We start from the raw sequence: 22,595 nt of genomic DNA, 5'->3' as shown, positions 1-22,595 counted from the left end.
GCTGTTAACAAATTTCATGACACATTCCAGTGATAATAAACCTGATTTGTAAAAGAGAGGACAGAGTAGATAACTGAAAAATTACACTGGAGAGGTAGTATTTCTGTTTTGGCACTCTTAAAAATACCTATTCAATACACATATACCTTAATTGATTTACATTTATTATTTTTTTAAATTGTTATTGGGTTTTTTTCTCTGCCTAATTAAGTATTGCATTGAATTGCTGCTGCTAAGTTAACAAATTTCATGTCACATGCCAGTGATAAAAACCTGATTCTGATTCAAAGTATTTTATATCAGTCTTTACTGTGGAAGACACTAGCAGTATGTTGGAATTCAAGAGTATCAGGGGGCATTACTATTGCTATTACTAGGGGGAAGATGCTTGGGAAACTAAAAGGTCTAAAAGTAAAGTCACCTAGATCGAATAGACTACATCCCAGGGTTCTGAAAGAGGTAGCTGAAGAGATTTTGGAGGCATTAGTAATGATCTTCCATGAATTCCTAGATTCTAGCTTTGTTCTGGAGGAATGGAATATTGCAAATGTCACTCCACTTCAAGAAGGGAGGGATACAGAACAAAGGAAATGATACACCAGTTAGCCTGACTTCAGTGGTTAGGAATATGTTGGAGTATTGTAGAGAATGAATTTTTTTGGGTATCTGGAGAGACACAATAGGCCAAAGTCAGCATGGTTACCTTAAGGGAAAATCTTGACTCACATATCTGTTGGAATTTGTTGAGAAAATAACAAGCAGGTAATAACAAAGGAAAAATTGGTGAATGTTGTATGCTTGAACCTTTAGAAGGCCTTCTGATAGGTGCTGCACATGAGGCTAGTTATCAAGATAAGAATCCATGGTAATACAGGAAAGATACTGGTATGGATAGAGCATTGACTAGTTGGTGGGAGGCAAAGAGTGGGAATGAAGGGAGCCTTTTCTGATTGGCTGCCAGTATTCAGAGGTCGGTGTTGGGACCATTTCTTTTTATGTTGTATGTCAATGATTTGTGGCCAGGTCTGCAGACAATAAGATAACAGGTGGGGGGACAGATAGAGCTGTGGAAGCACGGAGTCTGCAGAAGCTACAGGTTAGGACAGGGGTCAGCAACCTTTACCACTGAAAGAGCCACTTGGACCCGTTTCCCACAGAAAAGAAAACACTGGGAGCCGCAAAACCCGTTTGACATTTAAAATGAAATAACACTGCATACAACGTTTTTTTTGCCTTTATGCTATGTATAAACAAACTATAATGTGTTGCATTTATGAAATTGATGAACTCCTGCAGAGAAAACGAAATTACATTTCTGCATGCAACAAAAACATTTTGAACTCCGAAAAAAAGACGTTGGGTTGAAAGTTACTTTTAAGTAAAATATTCAATGTCTATTTGAGTCCTTCTTGTATTTATGAAAAACGCCGAACTTAAATTTTCCGCCAGCAGCAAACCAAAAATAACGTCAGCCAGCTGTCATCCTGAAAAATGAAAGGACTATTTCACTGAACAATTAAAAAATATGAATATAAGTAAAATAATAGGCAATTAAAATATTTATCATACTTGGTTAATGGGATTTCTGCTCCTGGACCTCAGCGCACAGCGTCTGCACATCAGGGCTGTATGATGTCACCTTCATCTTTACACAGGATCGCAAGCTGTCATCTGTGAGGTTTTCAATATCACTCCATTTGTGTTTCTGAGCAAGAACGGCCTTCTGACGGGCAACATCTTCAAGGTCTGCTGTCAAGCGTCTAAACTTGGACACCCATATGTCTTTGTCGGCTATGACGGCCAGTTCCATCTCAAGATCAGGCTGACTCACACCTGCCAATGCAGTCGTATTCAGTAGGGAAGGATCGATGCTTAAGGGAGTGACCGGGAAGGATAATGTGTTTTTTTCCTCTCTGAACTCACAGAAGCGTTTCCCAAACGATGTTTGCATTGCGATGATTGCAGAATGTAAATACTCCGAAATTATCATGTCGTGACCTTGTTTGAACTCTCTCAAATTGGGGAAGTGAGACAAAGTGCCTTTCTGTAAATCTCTGGCAAGCACTGTCAACTTGCGCTCGAATGCCAAAACATCCTCCAACATGTGCAGGGCTGTACGTCCTTTCCCCTGAAGAGCTGTGTTCAGCGTGTTCAGGTGCGCTGTCATGTCTACCATGAAGTGTAGCTTTTCCAGCCACTCTGGCTGTTCCAGCTCAGGAAAGGTGAGCCCTTTGCTGCCCAGGAAAGTTTTCACTTCTTCCAGACACGCGACAAAGCGTTTCAGCACCTTCCGTCTGGACAGCCAGCGATAAAAACACGTTGTAGCGGTGTCAGTAAACTGCAGTCAAAGATAGCTTTATTCGAACTAAACAGCCTTGCTTTTAAGCCTCCCTCAACCCAGCCCCCCATGGACGCAGATGCTGCAAAAGACGCGTACTCACAAACCCCCGTAGGCTATCTCCCTTAGCCGGAATGCTGGCTAATTGTGAGCCGTTTCGGATGTGGCAGGAAATGTGTCGCTACACTTAGGTTGTACAAGATCACCATAATTATATTTCAAAAGCTAACAAACTAACATAAAATACATTTTAATTAAATACTGACCAATTATTTCCCAAAGCCACAGGGAGCCGCAGCACAGAGGTGAAAGAGCCACAAATGGCTCGGGAGCCGCAGGTTGCCGACCCCCGGGTTAGGAGAATGGGCAAGGAAGTGGCAGATGGAATACAAAGTTGGGAAATGCATGGTCGTGAACTTTGTTCGAAGGAATGAAAGCACAGATTATTTTCTAAACGGGAAGATTCTAAAAGGAGACTATGATGGTATGAGAGCAGAATTGCTTAAGATGGATTGGGAAAATAGATTAAAGGGTGGATCTGTACTTGATCAGTGGTGTATATTTAAGGAGGTATTTTACAACTATCAAGAAAAATATATTCCACTGAAGAAAAAAGGGTGTAAAAGAAAAAATAGTTATCCGTGGCTAAGTAAAGAAATAAAGCAAAGTATACGACTAAAAAGAAAGTTATATAAGGTAGCTAAATCTACTGGGAAGATTGAAGATCAAGAAGCTTTTAAAGATCAGCAGCAAATAACAAAAAGATTGCACAGAAGGGGAAGATAGATTATGAAAGTAAATTGGCGAAAAAAATAAAAGCAGATAGTAAGAGTTTTTATAGTTACATAAAAAGAAAAAGGGTGGCTAAAGTAAATGTTGGTTAAAAGGCCTAGATGGAGTAAACGTGGAGAGGATGTTTCCAATAGTGAGCGATTCTCGGATCAGAGGGCACAGCCTCAGGATAAAAGGACATCCCTTCAGAACAGAGATGAGCAGAAATTTCTTTAGTCAGTGGGTGGTGAATCTGTGGCATTCATTGCCACTTATGGCTGTGGAGGCCATGTCATTGGGATATTGAAAGCAGAGGTTGATAGGTTCTTCATTAATAAGGGTTAGGGTTATGGGGAGAAGGCAAGAGAATGGGGTTGAGAGGGAAAATAAATTAACTATTATTCAATAGAGAAGCAGACACATTGGGCCAAATAGCCTAATTCTGTGGTCAGACACTGAGTCCATTTGGGTGGAACTCAGTCATAGGAAGGCTGCAATCACACTGATGGGATTGCACAACAGGCATTACCCACCCCCTACCCCCACCTGTTAATAGCCACCAGGACATTAAGCAACAGATATGTAATCAGATAAAGGAAATGTATAAAAATAATAAGGTTGTTGTCATGGGGGTTTCAACTTCCCTAATGTAAAATGGGATTTTTATTCATGCAAGGAGACGAGATGGAGAATTTGTTAAATGTATCCAGAAGCATTTCTTTAATCAATATGTGGAATGTCCATTGAGGGGAGGGACTGTACTTGACCTGGTGTTGGATAATGAGGCTGGCTACTGCTGTATCCCGATGGGTCATCCCCGAGCAGGATCCAAAGAGATATACTTGTTGCTGAGGGGAATGGCCACAGGGGAACTCTGCACTGACTTCCCTAATCCCCTCAGACTCTCCACTACCTCTCCCTCCACTCAGCCTCCCATACCCTCGGCCTCTCCCCTACCTGCCACTCCACTCGGTCACTAACTCCCCACCCATCGGCCTCACCCTGTCTCACTCTCCCCTTGGCCTCTCCCTATCTTCCCCTACTTGGGCCTCTCTTTGTCTCTCCACTTGGCTTCTCCCTATATTCCTTTCCCCTCACCCTCCCTCACTCCAGGAGGTGGATAGACTCTCTCCTGGCAGTTGACACAGCATTGTGGGCCGAAGGGCCTGTGCTGTGCTGTACTGTTCTGTGTTCTATGATCTCTGTCACAGGTCAGACTGGGCAATTTTATTCTGACCCCGGTGTGAAGGGGGATATGGGAAAGGTGATCACAGACCACGGGCAGGGCAGCCAACTGGAAAACTCAACCCGTGGTGTGTGTTGGTGACTCAGGACGTCCCAGAATTTCCCCACAACTACCACACTGCTGTGTCACTGGGGAACCGTGACCTACCTGTGCAGTACACAGCATCACTCCAGGGTGTGGGTCCCAGCCAATATACAAAGTAACCGGAGCAGTTCTTCACTCTGATCTCTTGGCTCCCGTAACAGGTGAATGTATCCCAGGTGAAGCAGACAGTCCTGGTCACCTCCCCCTCTCCAACATTGGGATGGGATCCTGGAATGAGATTTATAAACAATGTAAAATGTATCCGGTCCCACAGTACCCGTTATGTCTTTAGACAGTGGGAGGAAAATGGAGAACATGGGGAAAACCCATGCATTCCACGGGGAGGATGCACAGAAACTCCTTATAGATGACACCGGAATTGAACTCTGAACTCCAACACACCGAGCTGTAATAGTGATGTGCTTACTGCTACGTTACCACGGCAACCATTAATTTCCAGAATGGGGTCAGTGGGCAGATCAGTTCTGTAACCCAACTACCGGAAGTTGGCACTCCTCCACCGGACTCCATGTCGATACAGGACCGTAGAGCGGTCTGAGCGACTGTTGGGAGATGGGGTTCTGTGTGCATGCTATGATCCTCTGAAGAGATCTGGGTGATCAGTTAAATCCTCCCCAAAAATAACTGAGCCCCACTGATGTAAACTCTGACCCTACCGTTTAACCAGCCTGGGTACTTCCCGGAGCAGCGATACTGTGGAACGACCGTCTCAGGAATTTTCCATCCTCCGGAACTGAAACAACAATGAGAGAGTCAGTCACTGATCTGAGGGAGTTTATTCACTCAGAGAGACATGGTAAATAACACACACTCTGTCTTAGGTCAATAATCCCCAATCCTGGGAATTCCCTCTCCATTGTACCTCCCGCTTGTCTCCACTTTGAGAATGTGGGATCTCCCCTCTCCCTGTATTTACTCCCCATCTCAGTGTAGTCACTGATGATACTGGTCTCCCTGCGTTTCCCATTCACACACCCCTTGTTCCGCTGTTTACATTCCCCTTCAGTGTCCAGTTTCTCAGTGATTATCTCCTCACTTTACCTGTTAAATCTGTACCATCCCAAATCAAGATTTCCTTCACCCGTCTGTTGTCCATCGGTACACTCAGTGTTGGAACATTTCATGCTCCTCCAGGGCTGATCCAGGACGGTGTGGGTTACACATGGATCACTGATTGCAGAGTCTGTGACTGAGGGATAGAACGTTGTTCAGCATTAATGTGCAGCTCACGTTCCCCATCCTCTTCTTGTGCTAAACACAGCCCTCATCCTGAACTAAATGGAGGGGAGGGAGGATAGCTGGAAGGTGACAGGTGAAGCCAAGTGAGTGGGAAAGGTCAAGGGCTGGAGAAGAAAGAATCTGATCAGAGAGGAGAGTGGACAATAGGAGAAATGGCAGGAGGAGGGGACCAAGGGGGAAATAATAGTTTGGTGCAAAGAAGTAAAAGGTCACTTTGGGGAACAGACAAAGGGGAGGAGAATTTTGTTCACCGGAAGGTGAAATCGATATTCGTACCATTAGGTTGGAGGCTACGCAGAAGGAATATAACGTGTTGCTCCTCGACTTTAAGAGGATTCATCTTGGCATAAGACATGTGTATAGATCAACGAAAGTGGAAAGGGATTGGGAATCAGTATTTAAATGTTTGGCCATCGGGAAATCCCGTTTATGTTGGATGGTGTGGCGGCGCTCAAAAAGCAGTCCCCCAGTTTACGATCAGTCTCACCAATGTAGAGGAGGCCACATTAGGAACATAGACAACCCCAACAGATTCAGTGAAGTGATGCCTCACCTGGAAGGAGTGTTTGGGGCCCTCAATGGAGGTGAATGGGCAAGTGCAGGGATCAGTGTCTGGAGGGAGATTAATGGGGAGGGACATCGTGGAGAGAGCGATCCCTGCACACAGCAGTGGGCAGGGAAAGGAAAGGATGTTTAGCAGTCAGGTCCCTGTGGAGATTGAGGATATTGTGGAGGATAATGCATTGGATGCAGAAGCTGAAGTGCTGGTAGGTGAGGACGACAGTCTCAGGAAGATGGAGTGAGTGCAGATGTATAGGAAATGGAGTAGATACAGGTGAGGGAAACATCAATAGAAGAGGGAGGGAAACCCCATTCTTTAAAGCAGGAGGGCATCTCTGATACCCTGAAATGGAAACCACATCCTGAGAACAGATGTGGTGGAGGCACATCTTGTGCCAAGATGAGGCCACCCTCAAGGTGGAGGAGCAACACCTCATATTCCATCTGGGTATCCTCCAACCTGACAGTATGAATATCGATTTCACTGTCCGGTGAACAAAATTTATTCCACTCCCTTCCGATATTCCCATTCTGATCTTTTACTTCTCACCTGCTTGAAACTCCCCCAGGTCTCCTCCTCTTTCTGTTTCTCCAATTGTATTCACTCTCCTCTCCTATCAGTTTCTTTCTTCTCCAGCCCTTGACCTTCCCACCCACCTGGCTTCACCTGTCACCTTCCAGCTAACCACTCTGCCCCCCAACCTTTGTTCTGGCATCTTCCCCCTGCCCTCTCAGTCCTAAAGAGGGGTCTTGACCCAAATTATCAACTAACTATTCATTTCCATAGATGCTGACTGACCTGCTGAGTTTCCCCAGCATTGTGTGTGTGTGTTGCTACATATTACTATATAATACCCTGAAATTCAGTTTCTTCCCGGCATTCACAGTGGAACAAAGAAATACAATAGAATCAATGAGAAACTACACACAAACAAAGACTGACAAGCAACAAATGTGCAATAGAAATTAACAGTGACATTATCCATCAGTCAGGACCCCACCACCCAGGACATGCCCTCTTCCTATTACCACCATCAGAGAGGAGGGACAGGAGCCTGAAGACACACACTCAACGTTTCAGGAACAGCTCCTTCCTCTCTGCCATCAGATTTCTGAACGGACAGTGAACCCGTGAACATTACCTCACTATTTCTGCTCTCTTTCTACACTACATATTTATTTTCTATATATTTGTTATTGTAACTTGTGTATTGCACTGTACTGCTGCTGCAAAACCACAAAATTCATGCCATTTGTCAGTGATAATAAACCTGATTCTGATTCTGTGTTCTAGTACATGGAACATAGAACAGTACAGCACAGGAACAGGCCCTTCGGCCCACAATGTTGTGCTAAAAAACAAATCAGAAACACCCAAACACTAATCCCTTGAAATGTTCCCACAACCAATGATCTCACTTTAAGGACTTTATCTTGTTATTTCATGTTCTCGTTATATATTGCTATTTATTTATATTTGTATTTGCTTAGTTTGTTGCCTTCTGCAATCTGCTTCATCTTTCATTGATCCTGTTATAGTTACTATTCTATAGGTCTGCTGCAAATGCCCACAAGCAAATGAATCTCAGGGTTGTTTGTGGTGAAATATGCACTCTGATAATAAAATTTATTTTGACTTTACTTTGAGCTTTTCCCTCCTACCGACACAACATTCACATCCCTACATCTCCCTTACATCAAAGTGCCTATCAAAGCGTCTCCTAAAAGCCTCGAAAGTATTTGCATCTCCCACCATACCAGGCAGCACATTCAGGCATCCACCACTCTCTGAGGAAAAAAACTTAACCCTCACATCCCTCTTGAACCTACCCCCTCTCACCTTCAATGCCTGCACTCTGGTATATGACACTTCAACCCTGGGAAAGAGATACTCTCTGTCCACTCTATCTCTGCCTCTCAGATGTTACAAACCTCTATCTGATCTCCCCTCAGCATCTGATGCTCCAGAGAAAACAACCCAAGTTTATCCTGCCTCTCATGATAGCACATGCCCTCTAAACCAGACAGTATCCTGGTAAACCTCTTCTGCACTCTCTCCGAAGCCTCAACATCCTTCCTATAGTGGGGTGACGAGAATGTCTGCAATAGCCCAGACGTGGCCTCACCAGAGTTATACAAAGTTGCAACACAACCTCTTGACTTTTGACCTCAATGCCTCGACTAACAACATCAGGATTCCATAAGCCTTGTTAACCACCTTATTGAACTATGTAGTTACTTACAAGGAGTTCTGAACCTGGATCCCAAGATCTGTCTGTTCAGCAACACTATTAAGGATCTTGCCCTGAGCATGCCAAACATTGATTAGTAACTTTCCTGTGATCTATTGTGTTCTTTTTCATTAACTGTAGTGAGGAGATATGTTGCTCTTGCACCTCGACACATAAAATTTACTGTCACTGATTAAATGGACTCTCAAGTTCAAAGTTATTATCATTCAACCATATACACATATCCTTACAAACAAAACAATCTTCCTCTGGACCAAGGTGCACAACACAGTATATATAACTCACAACACATCAAGTAATATTGCCACAAATAAATTAGCAAATTATAAAACTTTTTCCAGATGACTGACATTCAGCATAAGGTGCATTTCAAAGTTCAGAGTAAATTTGTTATCAAAGTACAGATATGTCACGATATACAACCCTGAAATTCATTTTCTTGTTGCATACTCAATAAATCTATAGAATAGTAACCACAACAGAATCAATGAAAGACCGACCAGTTTAGGCCATTCAACCAGAGTGCAGAAGACAACAAACTGTGTAAATACAAAAAGAAGAAATAATGATGATAAATAAATAACAACAAATATCAAGATCATGAGATGAAGAGTCCTTGAAAGTGTGTCCATAGGTTGTGGGAACATTTCAATGATGGGGCGAGTGAAGTTGAGTGAACTTTTCCCCTGTGCCGTGCAATAGATTTCTGAGCCGTTTCACAGACACCCGGTCCACCTGTCCTTTGTGAGGCCGGGAGGAGTCAGTGTACAATGTTTATATGAAGTGTGAGAGGTTGCAGCCCCTGTTTGAGTATCTGAAGGGGCTGCTGCTCACGTTTTGGTTGTACTTCAGCCCTGTGCTCCTGATATACGGTCACCCAGTACGGAGGGGGTTGGGTCACTCAGAGAATCTACTGGTGGGCTTGTTCCTGGACCTGGCCGAGATGGCCATTCGTGGGTCCAGGCAGTCAAGGGCTCTGCCCAAGCTGAATGCCTGTCCCCCTTCTGGGGTTATGTTCATGTACAGATGGATCATGTAATCACTATGGGTACAGGGGGATTTCCTGGGACGGTGAGTCCTCCAGGGAATTGAGTATTTTGCAGTCAGGAATCAAATAAAACCCAAAGCATGAATTAGGGAGTGGGGTAAACTCCTGACAAAACATTCTGCACTGGGCTGTGTATCGGTCACACAAGATACTGGGGAGCTCAGCAGGTCAGGCAGCATCTATGGAGAGAAATAAAGAGTCAATGTTTTGGATCTCTTCAGCCCTTTACCTTTTCCACCTATCACCTCCCAGCTTCACACTTCATCCCCTGACTCACACCCTCCCCCTCGCCTGGCTCCACTATCAGCTCCCAGCCTGTACTGCTTCTCTTCCCCCCAACTTCTTATTTTGGTTTCTTTCTCCATCTTTTACAGTCCTAATGAATGGTCACAGCTGACCTGGTGAGTTTCTCCAGCATTTTCCACAGATTTTCAGCATCTGCAGAATCTCATGTGTTTGTAACTGACATAGGCAGTAGGTATGAGGGAGGGAGGGAGAGGACACAGTATGAACACAGAATGGGTACTGGGCCATGCCACATGAACCTGATATACAGGAGCTGAGAAATATCCACAAAATAAACCAGATTGTTCACTGGGCTCTGTAGAGAAATGGGCCTTTCTGCCCACCACCCTCAGACAGACCATTTCCGAACTATATTACTCCCATGTGCTGGTGTTAAGACCATATCCCATACAGACCATTTCCCAACTAAATTACTCCCACGTGCAGTGTGAGGACGATATCACAGACACGAAGATACCGAGCTGTGGTCTCCATCAAGGTCACAGCTCAGATGTAGTCAGGTTCTTTTAGTTCATAGGCACTGCTGGACCCTGCTCCTTGTTCAAAGACCAACACCACGGACGTGTTACAAATCCATGATCCGAGATCCAGCATACAAGGTTTGACAAGGTTCCGCACAGAAGGTTAGTTAGGAAGGTTCAATCGTTAAGTATTAATATTGAAGTAGTAAAATGGGTTCAACAGTGGCTGGATGGGTGATGCCAGAGAGTAGTGGTGGATAACTGTTTGTCAGGTTGGAGGTCGGTGACTAGTGGTGTGCCTCAGGGATCTGTACTGGGTCCAATGTTGTTTGTCATATACATTAATGATCTGGATGATGGGGTAGTAAATTGGATTAGTAAGTATGCAGATAGGTATGCAGAAAGGTAGGTGGCATTGCGGATAATGAAGTAGGTTTTCAAAGTTTGCAGAGAGATTTAGGGCAGTTAGAAGAGTGGGCTGAGCGATGGCAGATGGAGATTAATGCTGATAAGTGTGAGGTGCTACATTTTGGTACGAATAATCCAAATAGGGCATACATGATAAATGGTAAGGAATTGAAGAATGCAGTAGAACAGAGTGATCTGGGGATAATGGTGCATAGCTCCTTGAAGGTGGAATCTCATGTGGATAGGGTAGTGAAGAAAGCTTTTGGTATGTTGGCCTTCATGAATCAGAGCATTGAGTATAGGAGTTGGGATGTAATGTTAAAATTGTACAAGGCATTGGTAAGGCTGAATTTGGAGTATTGTGTACAGTTCTGGTCACTGAATTATAGGAAAGATTTCAACAAAATAGAGAGAGTACAGAGAAGATTTACTAGAATGTTACCCAAGTTTCAGCACCTAAGTTACAGGGAAAGATTGAACAAGTTAGGTCTTTATTCTTTGGAGCGTAGAAGATTGAGGGGGTACTTGACAGAGGTATTTTAAATTATGAGGGGGATAGATAGAGTTGACATGGATAGGCTTTTTCCATTGAGAGTAGGGGAGATTCAAACAAGAGGACATGAGTTGAGACATAGGGGGCAAAAGTTTAAGGGTAACATGTCGGGGAATTTCTTTACTCAGAGAGTGGTAGCTGTGTGGAATGAGCTTCTAGTAGAAGTGGTAGAGGCAGGTTTGGTATTGTCATTTAAAGCAAAAATGGACAGGAAAGGAATGGAGGGTTATGGGCTGAGTGCGGGTCAGTGGGATTAGAGTAAGTGTTCGGCATGGACTAGAAGGGCTGAGATGGCCTGTTACTGTGTTGTGCTGTAATTGTTATATGGTTTATACACATCACCGAGGATCTGACGGGGTCTGTACATACCAGCTGTGTGGTGGAAAAAGCACAACAGCAGCTCTTTCACCCCAGACGGTTGAAGAAGTTTGGCCTGGGACTCCAAATCATAAGGGGCACAATTGAGAGCATCCTGACTGGCTGCAAAACTGCTTGGTACAGGAACTGTACTTCCCTCAATTGCAGGACTCTGCACAGCAGATGGTCCAGCACATCGTAGATGTGAACTTCCCACTATTCAGGACATTTACAGTGACAGGTGTTTAAAAAGGGCCAAAAAGATCATTAGGGACCCGTGCCACCCCAAACACAAACTGTTCCAGCTGCTACCATCTGGGAAATGGTACCACAGCATAACAGCCAGGACCAAAAGGCTCCGGGACAGCTTCTTCCACCAGGCTATCAGACCGAATAAATCATACGGATACAACTGTATTTCTATGTTATATTGACTGTCCTGGTGTACATACTATTTATTACATATTACTAGATATTGCACATAGCCCCTTCAGACAGAGACATAACGTAAAGATTTTTATTCATGTATATGAAGGATGTAAGAAATAACGTCAATTCAATTCTCCGTCTCCCTCCCTCCACTGTCTCTCTCTACCTCCATCTCCCCTCTGACTTTCACAAACTCACTCTTTCCTGTCTCTCCCTACCCCCTCTCTCCCCCTCCTTAACCCCATCTATCCTAGATCACTCTGCCACCCACACACTCTCTTTCCTTGGTGCCTCCGTACCTCCCTCTCCCCAATGTCTCACCCTTTGGACACTCCCTACCTCTCTCTGTCCTCTGTCCCTCCTTACCTCGTACTCCCCTTGAACTCTCCCTTACTCCCTCTCCCCTTGGTCTCACACTCACATCCTCCCTCCTCAGTCTCCCCCGACCTCCCTCACACCTTGGTCTCTCCCTCAACATCTTCCCAAAGTCTCCACTTACTATCTTCCCTACCTCCCTCTCCTCACAATCTCACCCTAACACTCTCACTCCTCAGTTTATCCCACCTCCCTCTCCCCTTGATCTCTCTATCTCTCCACCTGGGTCTCCCTCCCTCTGACCTCATTCTCTCCTTACGTCCAACCACTCACTTTCTCCCTCACAATCTCTCCCCTCGGTCTCTCCCTCATGCTCTCTCAGCCCAGGGACTACCTCTCCCTTCGTCTTTCCTGAGTCCCTCTCCCCTCTGACTCTCCTTTACCTCCACCTCCGCTCTGTCCTTCCCCACCTCAACTTCTTCCCCTGGACCATCCCTACCTCTCTATCTCCCCTCGACCCCACACCACTTCCCTCCTCCTTGGACTCTCGCCAACTCCAACTTCGCCCAGTCTCTCAGCACCTCCTTCTCCTCCGGTCTCTCCCTACATTCCCCTTGATGTCTCACTCGCTCTTACCTCATTATCTCCCTTTGTCCAACTCCATTTAGTCTCTTTTCCCTTGCACTCTCTTCCCTTGGTATATCCCTCACCACCTCCCCCTCTCCTCTCGGATCCTTGCCGCCATGCCCTGTCCCCTCCTAAGCTTGCCGCTTTGGCCTCTCCACTCAGTCCTGCACCTCATTGCCCTCTCCCCTCGGACCCTTGCTGTTTCCCCCACTCCCCTCAGACTCTCGCCATCTCTCCCTCTCCCTTCAGGCCCTCGCCATCACTCCCTCTCCCCTCGGACCCTTGCTGTCTTGCCGTCTCACCTCAGACTGTTGACTGTTCACTCTTTTCCATAGATGCTGCCTGACCTGCTGAGTTTCCCCAGCATTGTGTGTGTGTGTTGCTACATATTACTATATCACACCCTGAAATTCAGTTTCTTCCTGGCATTCATAGTGGAACAAAGAAATACAATAGAATCAATGAGAAACTACACACAAACAAAGACTGACAAGCAACAAATGTGCAATAGAAATCAACAAAAACAGTATCCATCAGTCAGGACCCCCACCACCCAGGACATGCCCTCTTCCTATTACCACCATCAGAGAGGAGGTACAGGAGCCTGAAGACACACATTCAGTGTTTCAGGAACAGCTTCTTCCCCTCTGCCATCAGATTTCTGAATGGGCAGTGAACCCATGAACATCACCTCACTGGTTTTGCTCGCTTTCTACAGTACAACATTGTGGGCCTGTCCTGGGCAGTTTCATTCTGACCCGGTGTGAAGGGGGATACGGGAAAGGTGATCACAGACCACGGACAGGGCAGCCCACTGGAAAACACAGCCTCTGATGATGGATGCTGCTTGTAGATGTGTTTAATGCTGGGGAGGGCTTTTCCTGTGATTGACTGGACTGTATCCACTACTTTTCTGATTTTAGGCATTGGTGTTTTCATACCAGGCCAGGATGGGACCAGACAGAAATACTCCCCACTGTGCATCTACTTACCAGTCTATAGTTCCCTTGTTTCATTCTGAAACAGAGGTGCAACATTAGCTGTATAGCAGTCCTCTGCAATCTCACCTCTGGTAAGAGATGACACAAAGATACCGGCCAAGGCCCCAGCAATCTCATCTTTTGCCTCCTACAATAAACTGGGGTAAATCCCATCATGATCTGGGGATTTATCCACATTAATATCCATCAGGAGTCCCAACACTTCATCTTCCTTGACCTCTAAATTCCCCAACATGTTTATACAGTCAGCACTGATGCCCTGGTCCTCCACCCCTTTCTATACTAAATACTAAAGCAAAGTGCTCATTAAGTACCTCACTCACATTCTCTGCATGCAAGAAAAGAATCCTTGAGCAGTCGTACCTCTCCCTAGTTATCTTCTTGCTTGACATTTGTACAGAATGCCTTGGGATTCACCTTAATCCTACTTGACAAGGACTTCTCTTTGCCCCTCTGGCTTTCCCGATTCCCTTCTTTATTTCTTTTCCGGTTTCTTTATGCTCCTTATGTGCTTTGTTTGATCCTAACCTCAGAAGTTGTACATACTTTTCCTTTTTCTTCTTGACAAAATTCAACAATTCTTTGGACATCCAAAGTTCTCTTATCTTTCCACCTCTGCCCTTCCTTCTAACAGGCACATATCTTTTTTTTTACTCTGTGTAATTGACCTTTAAATACTCTCCATGTGTCTGATGTGGACTTGCCAAAAAAAAGTGCTCCCAATTAACACTTCTTACTTCCTGCCTAATCCCCTCAAAAATTGCCCTTCTCCAATTTAAATCTCTCCTGCAAGGACCATACCTATCCCTATCTATCGCTATCCTACCAGTTAAGGAGTTGTGGTCACTGTTCCCTAACTGCTCACCCACTGAAAGGTCAGTCACCTGGACAGGATCATTACCCAACACTAGGTCCAGTACAGTACCTCCTCCTGATGGACCATCCACATATTGATTGAAGAATCCCTCCTGGATACACTTAACAAATTCTTCTCCATCTCACCCTCTTGCACAAAGAAAATCCCAGTTTACATTAGGGAAGTGGAAACCCCCATGACAACCCTATTATTTTTACTCATTTCCTAAATCTGATTACATATCAGCTCCTCAATGTCACAGTGGCTATTGTGGGCTCTGTTGTTCAATCCCATCAGTGTGATTTCACCCTTCCTATTCCTGAGTTCCACCCAAATGGACTCAGAGTCTGACCCCTCCATTATGTCTCCCATGCAGATGTGATACTGTCCCTGATTAGTAGTCCCACTACCCCCAACCACCACCACCTTCTCCATCTTCTTAAACTTAGAAAGCCTGGTACATAAATCATAAGTCCGATGTTTCCCTTACTGACCTGGGGCTCCAGTTCACAGTCCCCTGCAAAACTAATTGAGACTCTCCTGAGTAGCATCAGAAAACCTCCCGGCCAGGATATTGGTTCCCATTCAGTTCAGGTGCAACCTGTCCCTCTTGTACATGACATCCCTTCTCCAGAAAATGTTCCAATGATCCAAGAACATGAAACCCTGTCCCTTGCACCATATCCTAAGCCACTCATTCATCTGTGTTATCACTCCATTCCTACCTGTACTAGACCGTGGCACTGGGAGTAATCCAGAGATTACTACCTTGGATCTCCTTCTCTTGAAGGTTCTTTCCTAACTCTATATACTGATTGTGTAGGACCTCTTCCCCTTTTCTGCCTATGTCATTGGTACCAATATGCACCACAAACTCTGGATGCTCACCCTCCCCCTTGACAACATCCTGCAGCTGCTCCGATATATCCCAGACCCTCGCACCCAGGAGTCAACACACAATCGTGGTGTTTCCTTGTGGCTACAGAATCTCCTTTTTGTCCCCCAGTCTTCGAGTCTCCTACAATCCTGAATTTACAATTCCTTGTTGAGTCTCAAAGCCAGCCACAGTGCCACCAGCCTGGCTACTGCCCCAATGGGTCATCCCCGAGCAGGATCCAAAGAGATATACTTGCTGCTGAGGGGGAATAGCCACAGGGAACTCTGCGCTGACTTCCTAATCCCCTTACCTCTTCTGGTGGTCACTCATCTACTGTGCAAATCCTGTACTCTGGGTGTGACAAGCTCTTCAAAATTCTCATCCATAAAATCTTCAGGTTCCTGGATGATCCTAATTACATCCAGCTTCAGCTCTGTGACCCGATCGGTCAGGTGCTGAAGTTGGATGCACTTCCCACAGATGCAGTCATCAGGGAAACAGTCAGGTAACCTGAATTCCCACATTTGACAGGAAGACCAGTCCTTCGTAAATACTCTGTACTGAAAGAAAATGCTCATCTCTTCTTCTATGTGCCTCTGGCTGTTCACACTGAAGCCTTCCCACTCTCTCACTGGCATAGTCTGACAGTAGCCACTCTACCTGACCATCCCTCCCTTTTATTTCAAGCTGAGTTTCAGCCTCCAACGCCGACACTTACCGTACCTGCACAGCTGAAAAAGACCAGCCCTACCCAAAACTTCTCATTTTACACTCTCTCTCCTGACCTTCAGCCAGACTCTGACAGATCGAACATCGATCTCTCCAACGCAGTACAGGTCCTTCAGCCCATGCTAATGTCCCAACATTTTAACCTACTCAGCTCTGCCAGGGTCTGCAGGCCATCACTTCCTACAAGGCAAAATCTAATATCAAGAATGGCTGTGATGCTTCACTCCCAGATGAGCTCAATGCCTTTTATGCATGCTTCGAAAGGCCAAATCCCTGTTACATCTGGTGACCCTGTGCTTTCTGTCTCAGAGGTCGACATCAAACACCATTAGATAGGGTGAACCCTCAAGACGTTGGGCCGTAATGTAGGGAACTGAAAATATGTGCCAACCAACTGTGGGAGTATTCAAGGAATTCTTCATTCTCTCACCACTGGAATCAGAGGTTCCCACTTGCTTCCAAAGAATGACAATCATACCAGTACCCAAACGCTTAACGTCATCAAGACCAAGGAGCTGATCATTGACTTCAGGAGGAGACTAGAGGTCCATGAGCCAGTCCTCATCGGGGGATCAGAGGTGGAGAGCTTCAGCAACTTTAACTTCCTCGGTCTTATCATTTCAGAGGTTCTGTCCTGGGCCCAGCACATCAGTGCAGTTACAAAGAAAGCAGGGCAGCACCTCTACTTCCTCAGAATTCAGTGAAGATTCAGCAAGACATCTGATACTTGACAAACTTCCAGAGATGTCTGTTGGAGAGTATAGTGACTGGCTCTTCACTGCCTGGAAAGGAAACACTAATGCCCTTGAGAGGAAAATCTTTCACAAAGTAGTGGATTTGGCCCTGTCCATCACAGGCCGTGCTCTCCCCACATCCACAGGGTCTGTCACAGGAAAGCAGCATCCATCATAAGGACCCACACTACCCAGGCCGTGCTCTCCCCATATCCACAGGGTCTGTCACAGGAAAGCAGCATCCATCATAAGGACCCACACTACCCAGGCCGAGCTCTCCCCATATCCACAGGTCAGTCACAGGAAAGCAGCATCCATCATAAGGACCCACACTACCCAGGCCGTGCTCTCCCCATATCCACAGGGTCTGTCAGAGGAAAGCAGCATCCATCATAAGGACCCACACTACCCAGGCCATGCTCTCCCCACATCCACAGGGTCTGTCAGAGGAAAGCAGCATCCATCATAAGGACCCACACCACCCAGGCCGTGCTCTCCCCACATCCACAGGGTCTGTCACAGGAAAGCAGCATCCATCATAAGGACCCACACTACCCAGGCCGTGCTCTCCCCATATCCACAGGGTCTGTCACAGGAAAGCAGCATCCATCATAAGGACCCACACTACCCAGGCCGTGCTCTCCCCATATCCACAGGGTCTGTCACAGGAAAGCAGCATCCATCATAAGGACCCACACTACCCAGGCCGTGCTCTCCCCATATCCACAGGGTCTGACACAGGAAAGCAGCATCCATCATAAGGACCCACACTACCCAGGCCGTGCTCTCCCCACATCCACAGGGTCTGTCACAGGAAAGCAGCATCCATCATAAGGACCCACACTACCCAGGCCGTGCTCTCCCCATATCCACAGGGTCTGTCACGGGAAAGCAGCATCCATCATAAGGACCCACACTACACAGGCCGTGCTCTCCCCATATCCACAGGGTCTGTCACAGGAAAGCAGCATCCATCATAAGGACCCACACTACCCAGGCCGTGCTCTCCCCATATCCACAGGGTCTGTCACAGGAAAGCAGCATCCATCATAAGGACCCACACCACCCAGGCCGTGCTCTCCCCATATCCACAGGGTCTGTCACAGGAAAGCAGCATCCATCATAAGGACCCACACTACCCAGGCCGAGCTCTCCCCATATCCACAGGTCAGTCACAGGAAAGCAGCATCCATCATAAGGACCCGCACTACCCAGGCCGTGCTCTCCCCATATCCACAGGGTCTGTCAGAGGAAAGCAGCATCCATCATAAGGACCAACACTACCCAGGCCGTGCTCTCCCCACATCCACAGGGTCTGTCAGAGGAAAGCAGCATCCATCATCAGGACCCACACCACCCAGGCCGTGCTCTCCCCACATCCACAGGGTCTGTCACAGGAAAGCAGCATCCATCATAAGGACCCACACTACACAGGCCGTGCTCTCCCCACATCCACAGGGTCTGTCACCGGAAAGCAGCATCCATCATAAGGACCCACACTACCCAGGCCGTGCTCTCCCCATATCCACAGGGTCTGTCACAGGAAAGCAGCATCCATCATACGGACCCACACTACCCAGGCCGTGCTCTCCCCACATCCACAGGGTCTGTCACAGGAAAGCAGCATCCATCATAAGGACCCACACTACCCAGGCCGTGCTCTCCCCATATCCACAGGGACTGTCACAGGAAAGAAGCATACATCATAAGGACCCACACTACCCAGGCCGTGCTCTCCCCATATCCACAGGGTCTGACACAGGAAAGCAGCATCCATCATAAGGACCCACACTACCCAGGCCGTGCTCTCCCCACATCCACAGGGTCTGTCACAGGAAAGCAGCATCCATCATAAGGACCCACACTACCCAGGCCGTGCTCTCCCCATATCCACAGGGTCTGTCACGGGAAAGCAGCATCCATCATAAGGACCCACACTACCCAGGCCGTGCTCTCCCCATATCCACAGGGTCTGTCACAGGAAAGCAGCATCCATCATAAGGACCCACACTACCCAGGCCGTGCTCTCCCCATATCCACAGGGTCTGTCACAGGAAAGCAGCATCCATCATAAGGACCCACACCACCCAGGCCGTGCTCTCCCCATATCCACAGGGTCTGTCACAGGAAAGCAGCATCCATCATAAGGACCCACACTATCCAGGCCGTGCTCTCCCCACATCCACAGGGTCTGTCACAGGAAAGCAGCCTCCATCATAAAGACCCACACCACCCAGGCCGTGCTCTCCCCACATCCACAGGGTCTGTCACAGGAAAGCAGCCTCCATCATAATGACCCACACCACCCAGGCCGTGCTCTCCCCATATCCACAGGGTCTGTCACAGGAAAGCAGCATCCATCATAAGGACCCACACTACCCAGGCCGTGCTCTCCCCATATCCACAGGGTCTGTCACGGGAAAGCAGCATCCATCATAAGGACCCACACTACCCAGGCCGTGCTCTCCCCATATCCACAGGGTCTGTCACAGGAAAGCAGCATCCATCATAAGGACCCACACTACCCAGGCCGTGCTCTCCCCATATCCACAGGGTCTGTCACAGGAAAGCAGCATCCATCATAAGGACCCACACCACCCAGGCCGTGCTCTCCCCATATCCACAGGGTCTGTCACAGGAAAGCAGCATCCATCATAAGGACCCACACTATCCAGGCCGTGCTCTCCCCACATCCACAGGGTCTGTCACAGGAAAGCAGCCTCCATCATAAAGACCCACACCACCCAGGCCGTGCTCTCCCCACATCCACAGGGTCTGTCACAGGAAAGCAGCCTCCATCATAATGACCCACACCACCCAGGCCGTGCTCTCCCCATATCCACAGGGTCTGTCACAGGAAAGCAGCATCCATCATAAGGACCCACACTACCCAGGCCGTGCTCTCCCCACATCCACAGGGTCTGTCACAGGAAAGCAGCATCCATCATAAGGACCCACACTACCCAGGCCGTGCTCTCCCCACATCCACAGGGTCTGTCACAGGAAAGCAGCATCCATCATAAGGACCCACACTACCCAGGCCGTGCTCTCCCCATATCCACAGGGTCTGTCACAGGAAAGCGGCATCCATCATAAGGACCCACACTACCCAGGCCGTGCTCTCCCCACATCCACAGGGTCTGTCACAGGAAAGCAGCATCCATCATAAGGACCCACACTACACAGGCCGTGCTCTCCCCACATCCACAGGGTCTGTCACAGGAAAGCAGCATCCATCATAAGGACCCACACCACCCAGGCCGTGCTCTCCCCATATCCACAGGGTCTGTCACAGGAAAGCAGCATCCATCATAAGGACCCACACTACCCAGGCCGTGCTCTCCCCACATCCACAGGGTCTGTCACAGGAAAGCAGCATCCATCATAAGGACACACACTACCCAGGCCGTGCTCTCCCCACATCCACAGGGTCTGTCACAGGAAAGCAGCATCCATCATAAGGACCCACACCACCCAGGCCGTGCTCTCCCCAGATCCACAGGGTCAGTCACAGGAAAGCAGCATCCAACATCAGGACCACACTACCCAGGCCGTGCTCTCCCCATATCCACAGGGTCAGTCACAGGAATGCAGCATCCATCATAAGGACCCACACTAACCAGGCCGTGCTCTCCCCACATCCACAGGGTCTGTCACAGGAAAGCAGCATCCATCATAAGGACCCACACTACACAGGCCGTGCTCTCCCCATATCCACAGGGTCTGTCACAGGAAAGCAGCATCCATCATAAGGACCCACACTACCCAGGCCGTGCTCTCCCCATATCCACAGGGACTGTCACTGGAAAGCAGCATCCATCATAAGGACCCACACTACCCAGGCCGTGCTCTCCCCATATCCACAGGGTCTGTCACAGGAAAGCGGCATCCATCATAAGGACCCACACTACCCAGGCCGTGCTCTCCCCACATCCACAGGGTCTGTCACAGGAAAGCAGCATCCATCATAAGGACCCACACTACCCAGGCCGTGCTCTCCCCATATCCACAGGGTCTGTCACGGGAAAGCAGCATCCATCATAAGGACCCACACTACCCAGGCCGTGCTCTCCCCATATCCACAGGGTCTGTCACAGGAAAGCAGCATCCATCATAAGGACCCACACTACCCAGGCCGTGCTCTCCCCATATCCACAGGGTCTGTCACAGGAAAGCAGCATCCATCATAAGGACCCACACCACCCAGGCCGTGCTCTCCCCATATCCACAGGGTCTGTCACAGGAAAGCAGCATCCATCATAAGGACCCACACCACCCAGGCCGTGCTCTCCCCATATCCACAGGGTCTGTCACAGGAAAGCAGCATCCATCATAAGGACCCACACTATCCAGGCCGTGCTCTCCCCACATCCACAGGGTCTGTCACAGGAAAGCAGCCTCCATCATAAGGACCCACACCACCCAGGCCGTGCTCTCCCCACATCCACAGGGTCTGTCACAGGAAAGCAGCCTCCATCATAATGACCCACACCACCCAGGCCGTGCTCTCCCCACATCCACAGGGTCTGTCACAGGAAAGCAGCATCCATCATAAGGACCCACACCACCCAGGCCGTGCTCTCCCCATATCCACAGGGTCTGTCACAGGAAAGCAGCATCCATCATAAGGACCCACACCACCCAGGCCGTGCTCTCCCCATATCCACAGGGTCTGTCACAGGAAAGCAGCATCCATCATAAGGACCCACACTATCCAGGCCGTGCTCTCCCCACATCCACAGGGTCTGTCACAGGAAAGCAGCCTCCATCATAAGGACCCACACCACCCAGGCCGTGCTCTCCCCACATCCACAGGGTCTGTCACAGGAAAGCAGCCTCCATCATAATGACCCACACCACCCAGGCCGTGCTCTCCCCACATCCACAGGGTCTGTCACAGGAAAGCAGCATCCATCATAAGGACCCACACTACCCAGGCCGTGCTCTCCCCATATCCACAGGGTCAGTCACAGGAATGCAGCATCCATCATAAGGACCCACACTAACCAGGCCGTGCTCTCCCCACATCCACAGGGTCTGTCACAGGAAAGCAGCATCCATCATAAGGACGCACACTACCCAGGCCGTGCTCTCCCCATATCCACAGGGTCTGTCACAGGAAAGCAGCATCCATCATAAGGACCCACACTACCCAGGCCGTGCTCTCCCCATATCCACAGGGACTGTCACTGGAAAGCAGCATCCATCATAAGGACCCACACTACCCAGGCCGTGCTCTCCCCATATCCACAGGGTCTGTCACAGGAAAGCGGCATCCATCATAAGGACCCACACTACCCAGGCCGTGCTCTCCCCACATCCACAGGGTCTGTCACAGGAAAGCAGCATCCATCATAAGGACCCACACTACCCAGGCCGTGC

At 48.0% G+C, this 22,595-nt stretch overlaps 1 protein-coding gene across 14 annotated transcripts in view; it reads right to left on the bottom strand.

The window, feature by feature from the left end:
* The window catches only part of LOC132384399 (mucin-5AC-like), a 192,931-nt gene that overhangs the window by 9,923 nt on the left and 160,413 nt on the right, over positions 1–22,595 (bottom strand). For 11 of the 14 annotated variants that reach the window (XM_059955516.1, XM_059955517.1, XM_059955514.1 and 8 more), the window contains 3 exons: positions 5,502–5,649; positions 5,117–5,193; positions 4,503–4,667 (listed from right to left, as the gene is read on the bottom strand). In XM_059955516.1, coding sequence (XP_059811499.1) covers positions 4,503–4,667; positions 5,117–5,193; positions 5,502–5,649 — 390 coding nt within the window. Of the gene's footprint in view, positions 1–1,569; positions 2,339–4,502; positions 4,668–5,116; positions 5,194–5,501; positions 5,650–22,595 lie in introns of all 14 variants that reach the window. The other 3 variants (XR_009508870.1, XR_009508869.1, XR_009508871.1) reach the window with 2 other exon arrangements.

This window comes from Hypanus sabinus, chromosome 32, assembly GCF_030144855.1.
Source record: "Hypanus sabinus isolate sHypSab1 chromosome 32, sHypSab1.hap1, whole genome shotgun sequence".
Taxonomy (NCBI): Eukaryota; Metazoa; Chordata; class Chondrichthyes; order Myliobatiformes; family Dasyatidae; genus Hypanus; species Hypanus sabinus.
The sequence above is the reverse complement of the archived record's forward strand: the minus strand, read 5'-3'. Positions and strand labels throughout refer to the sequence as shown.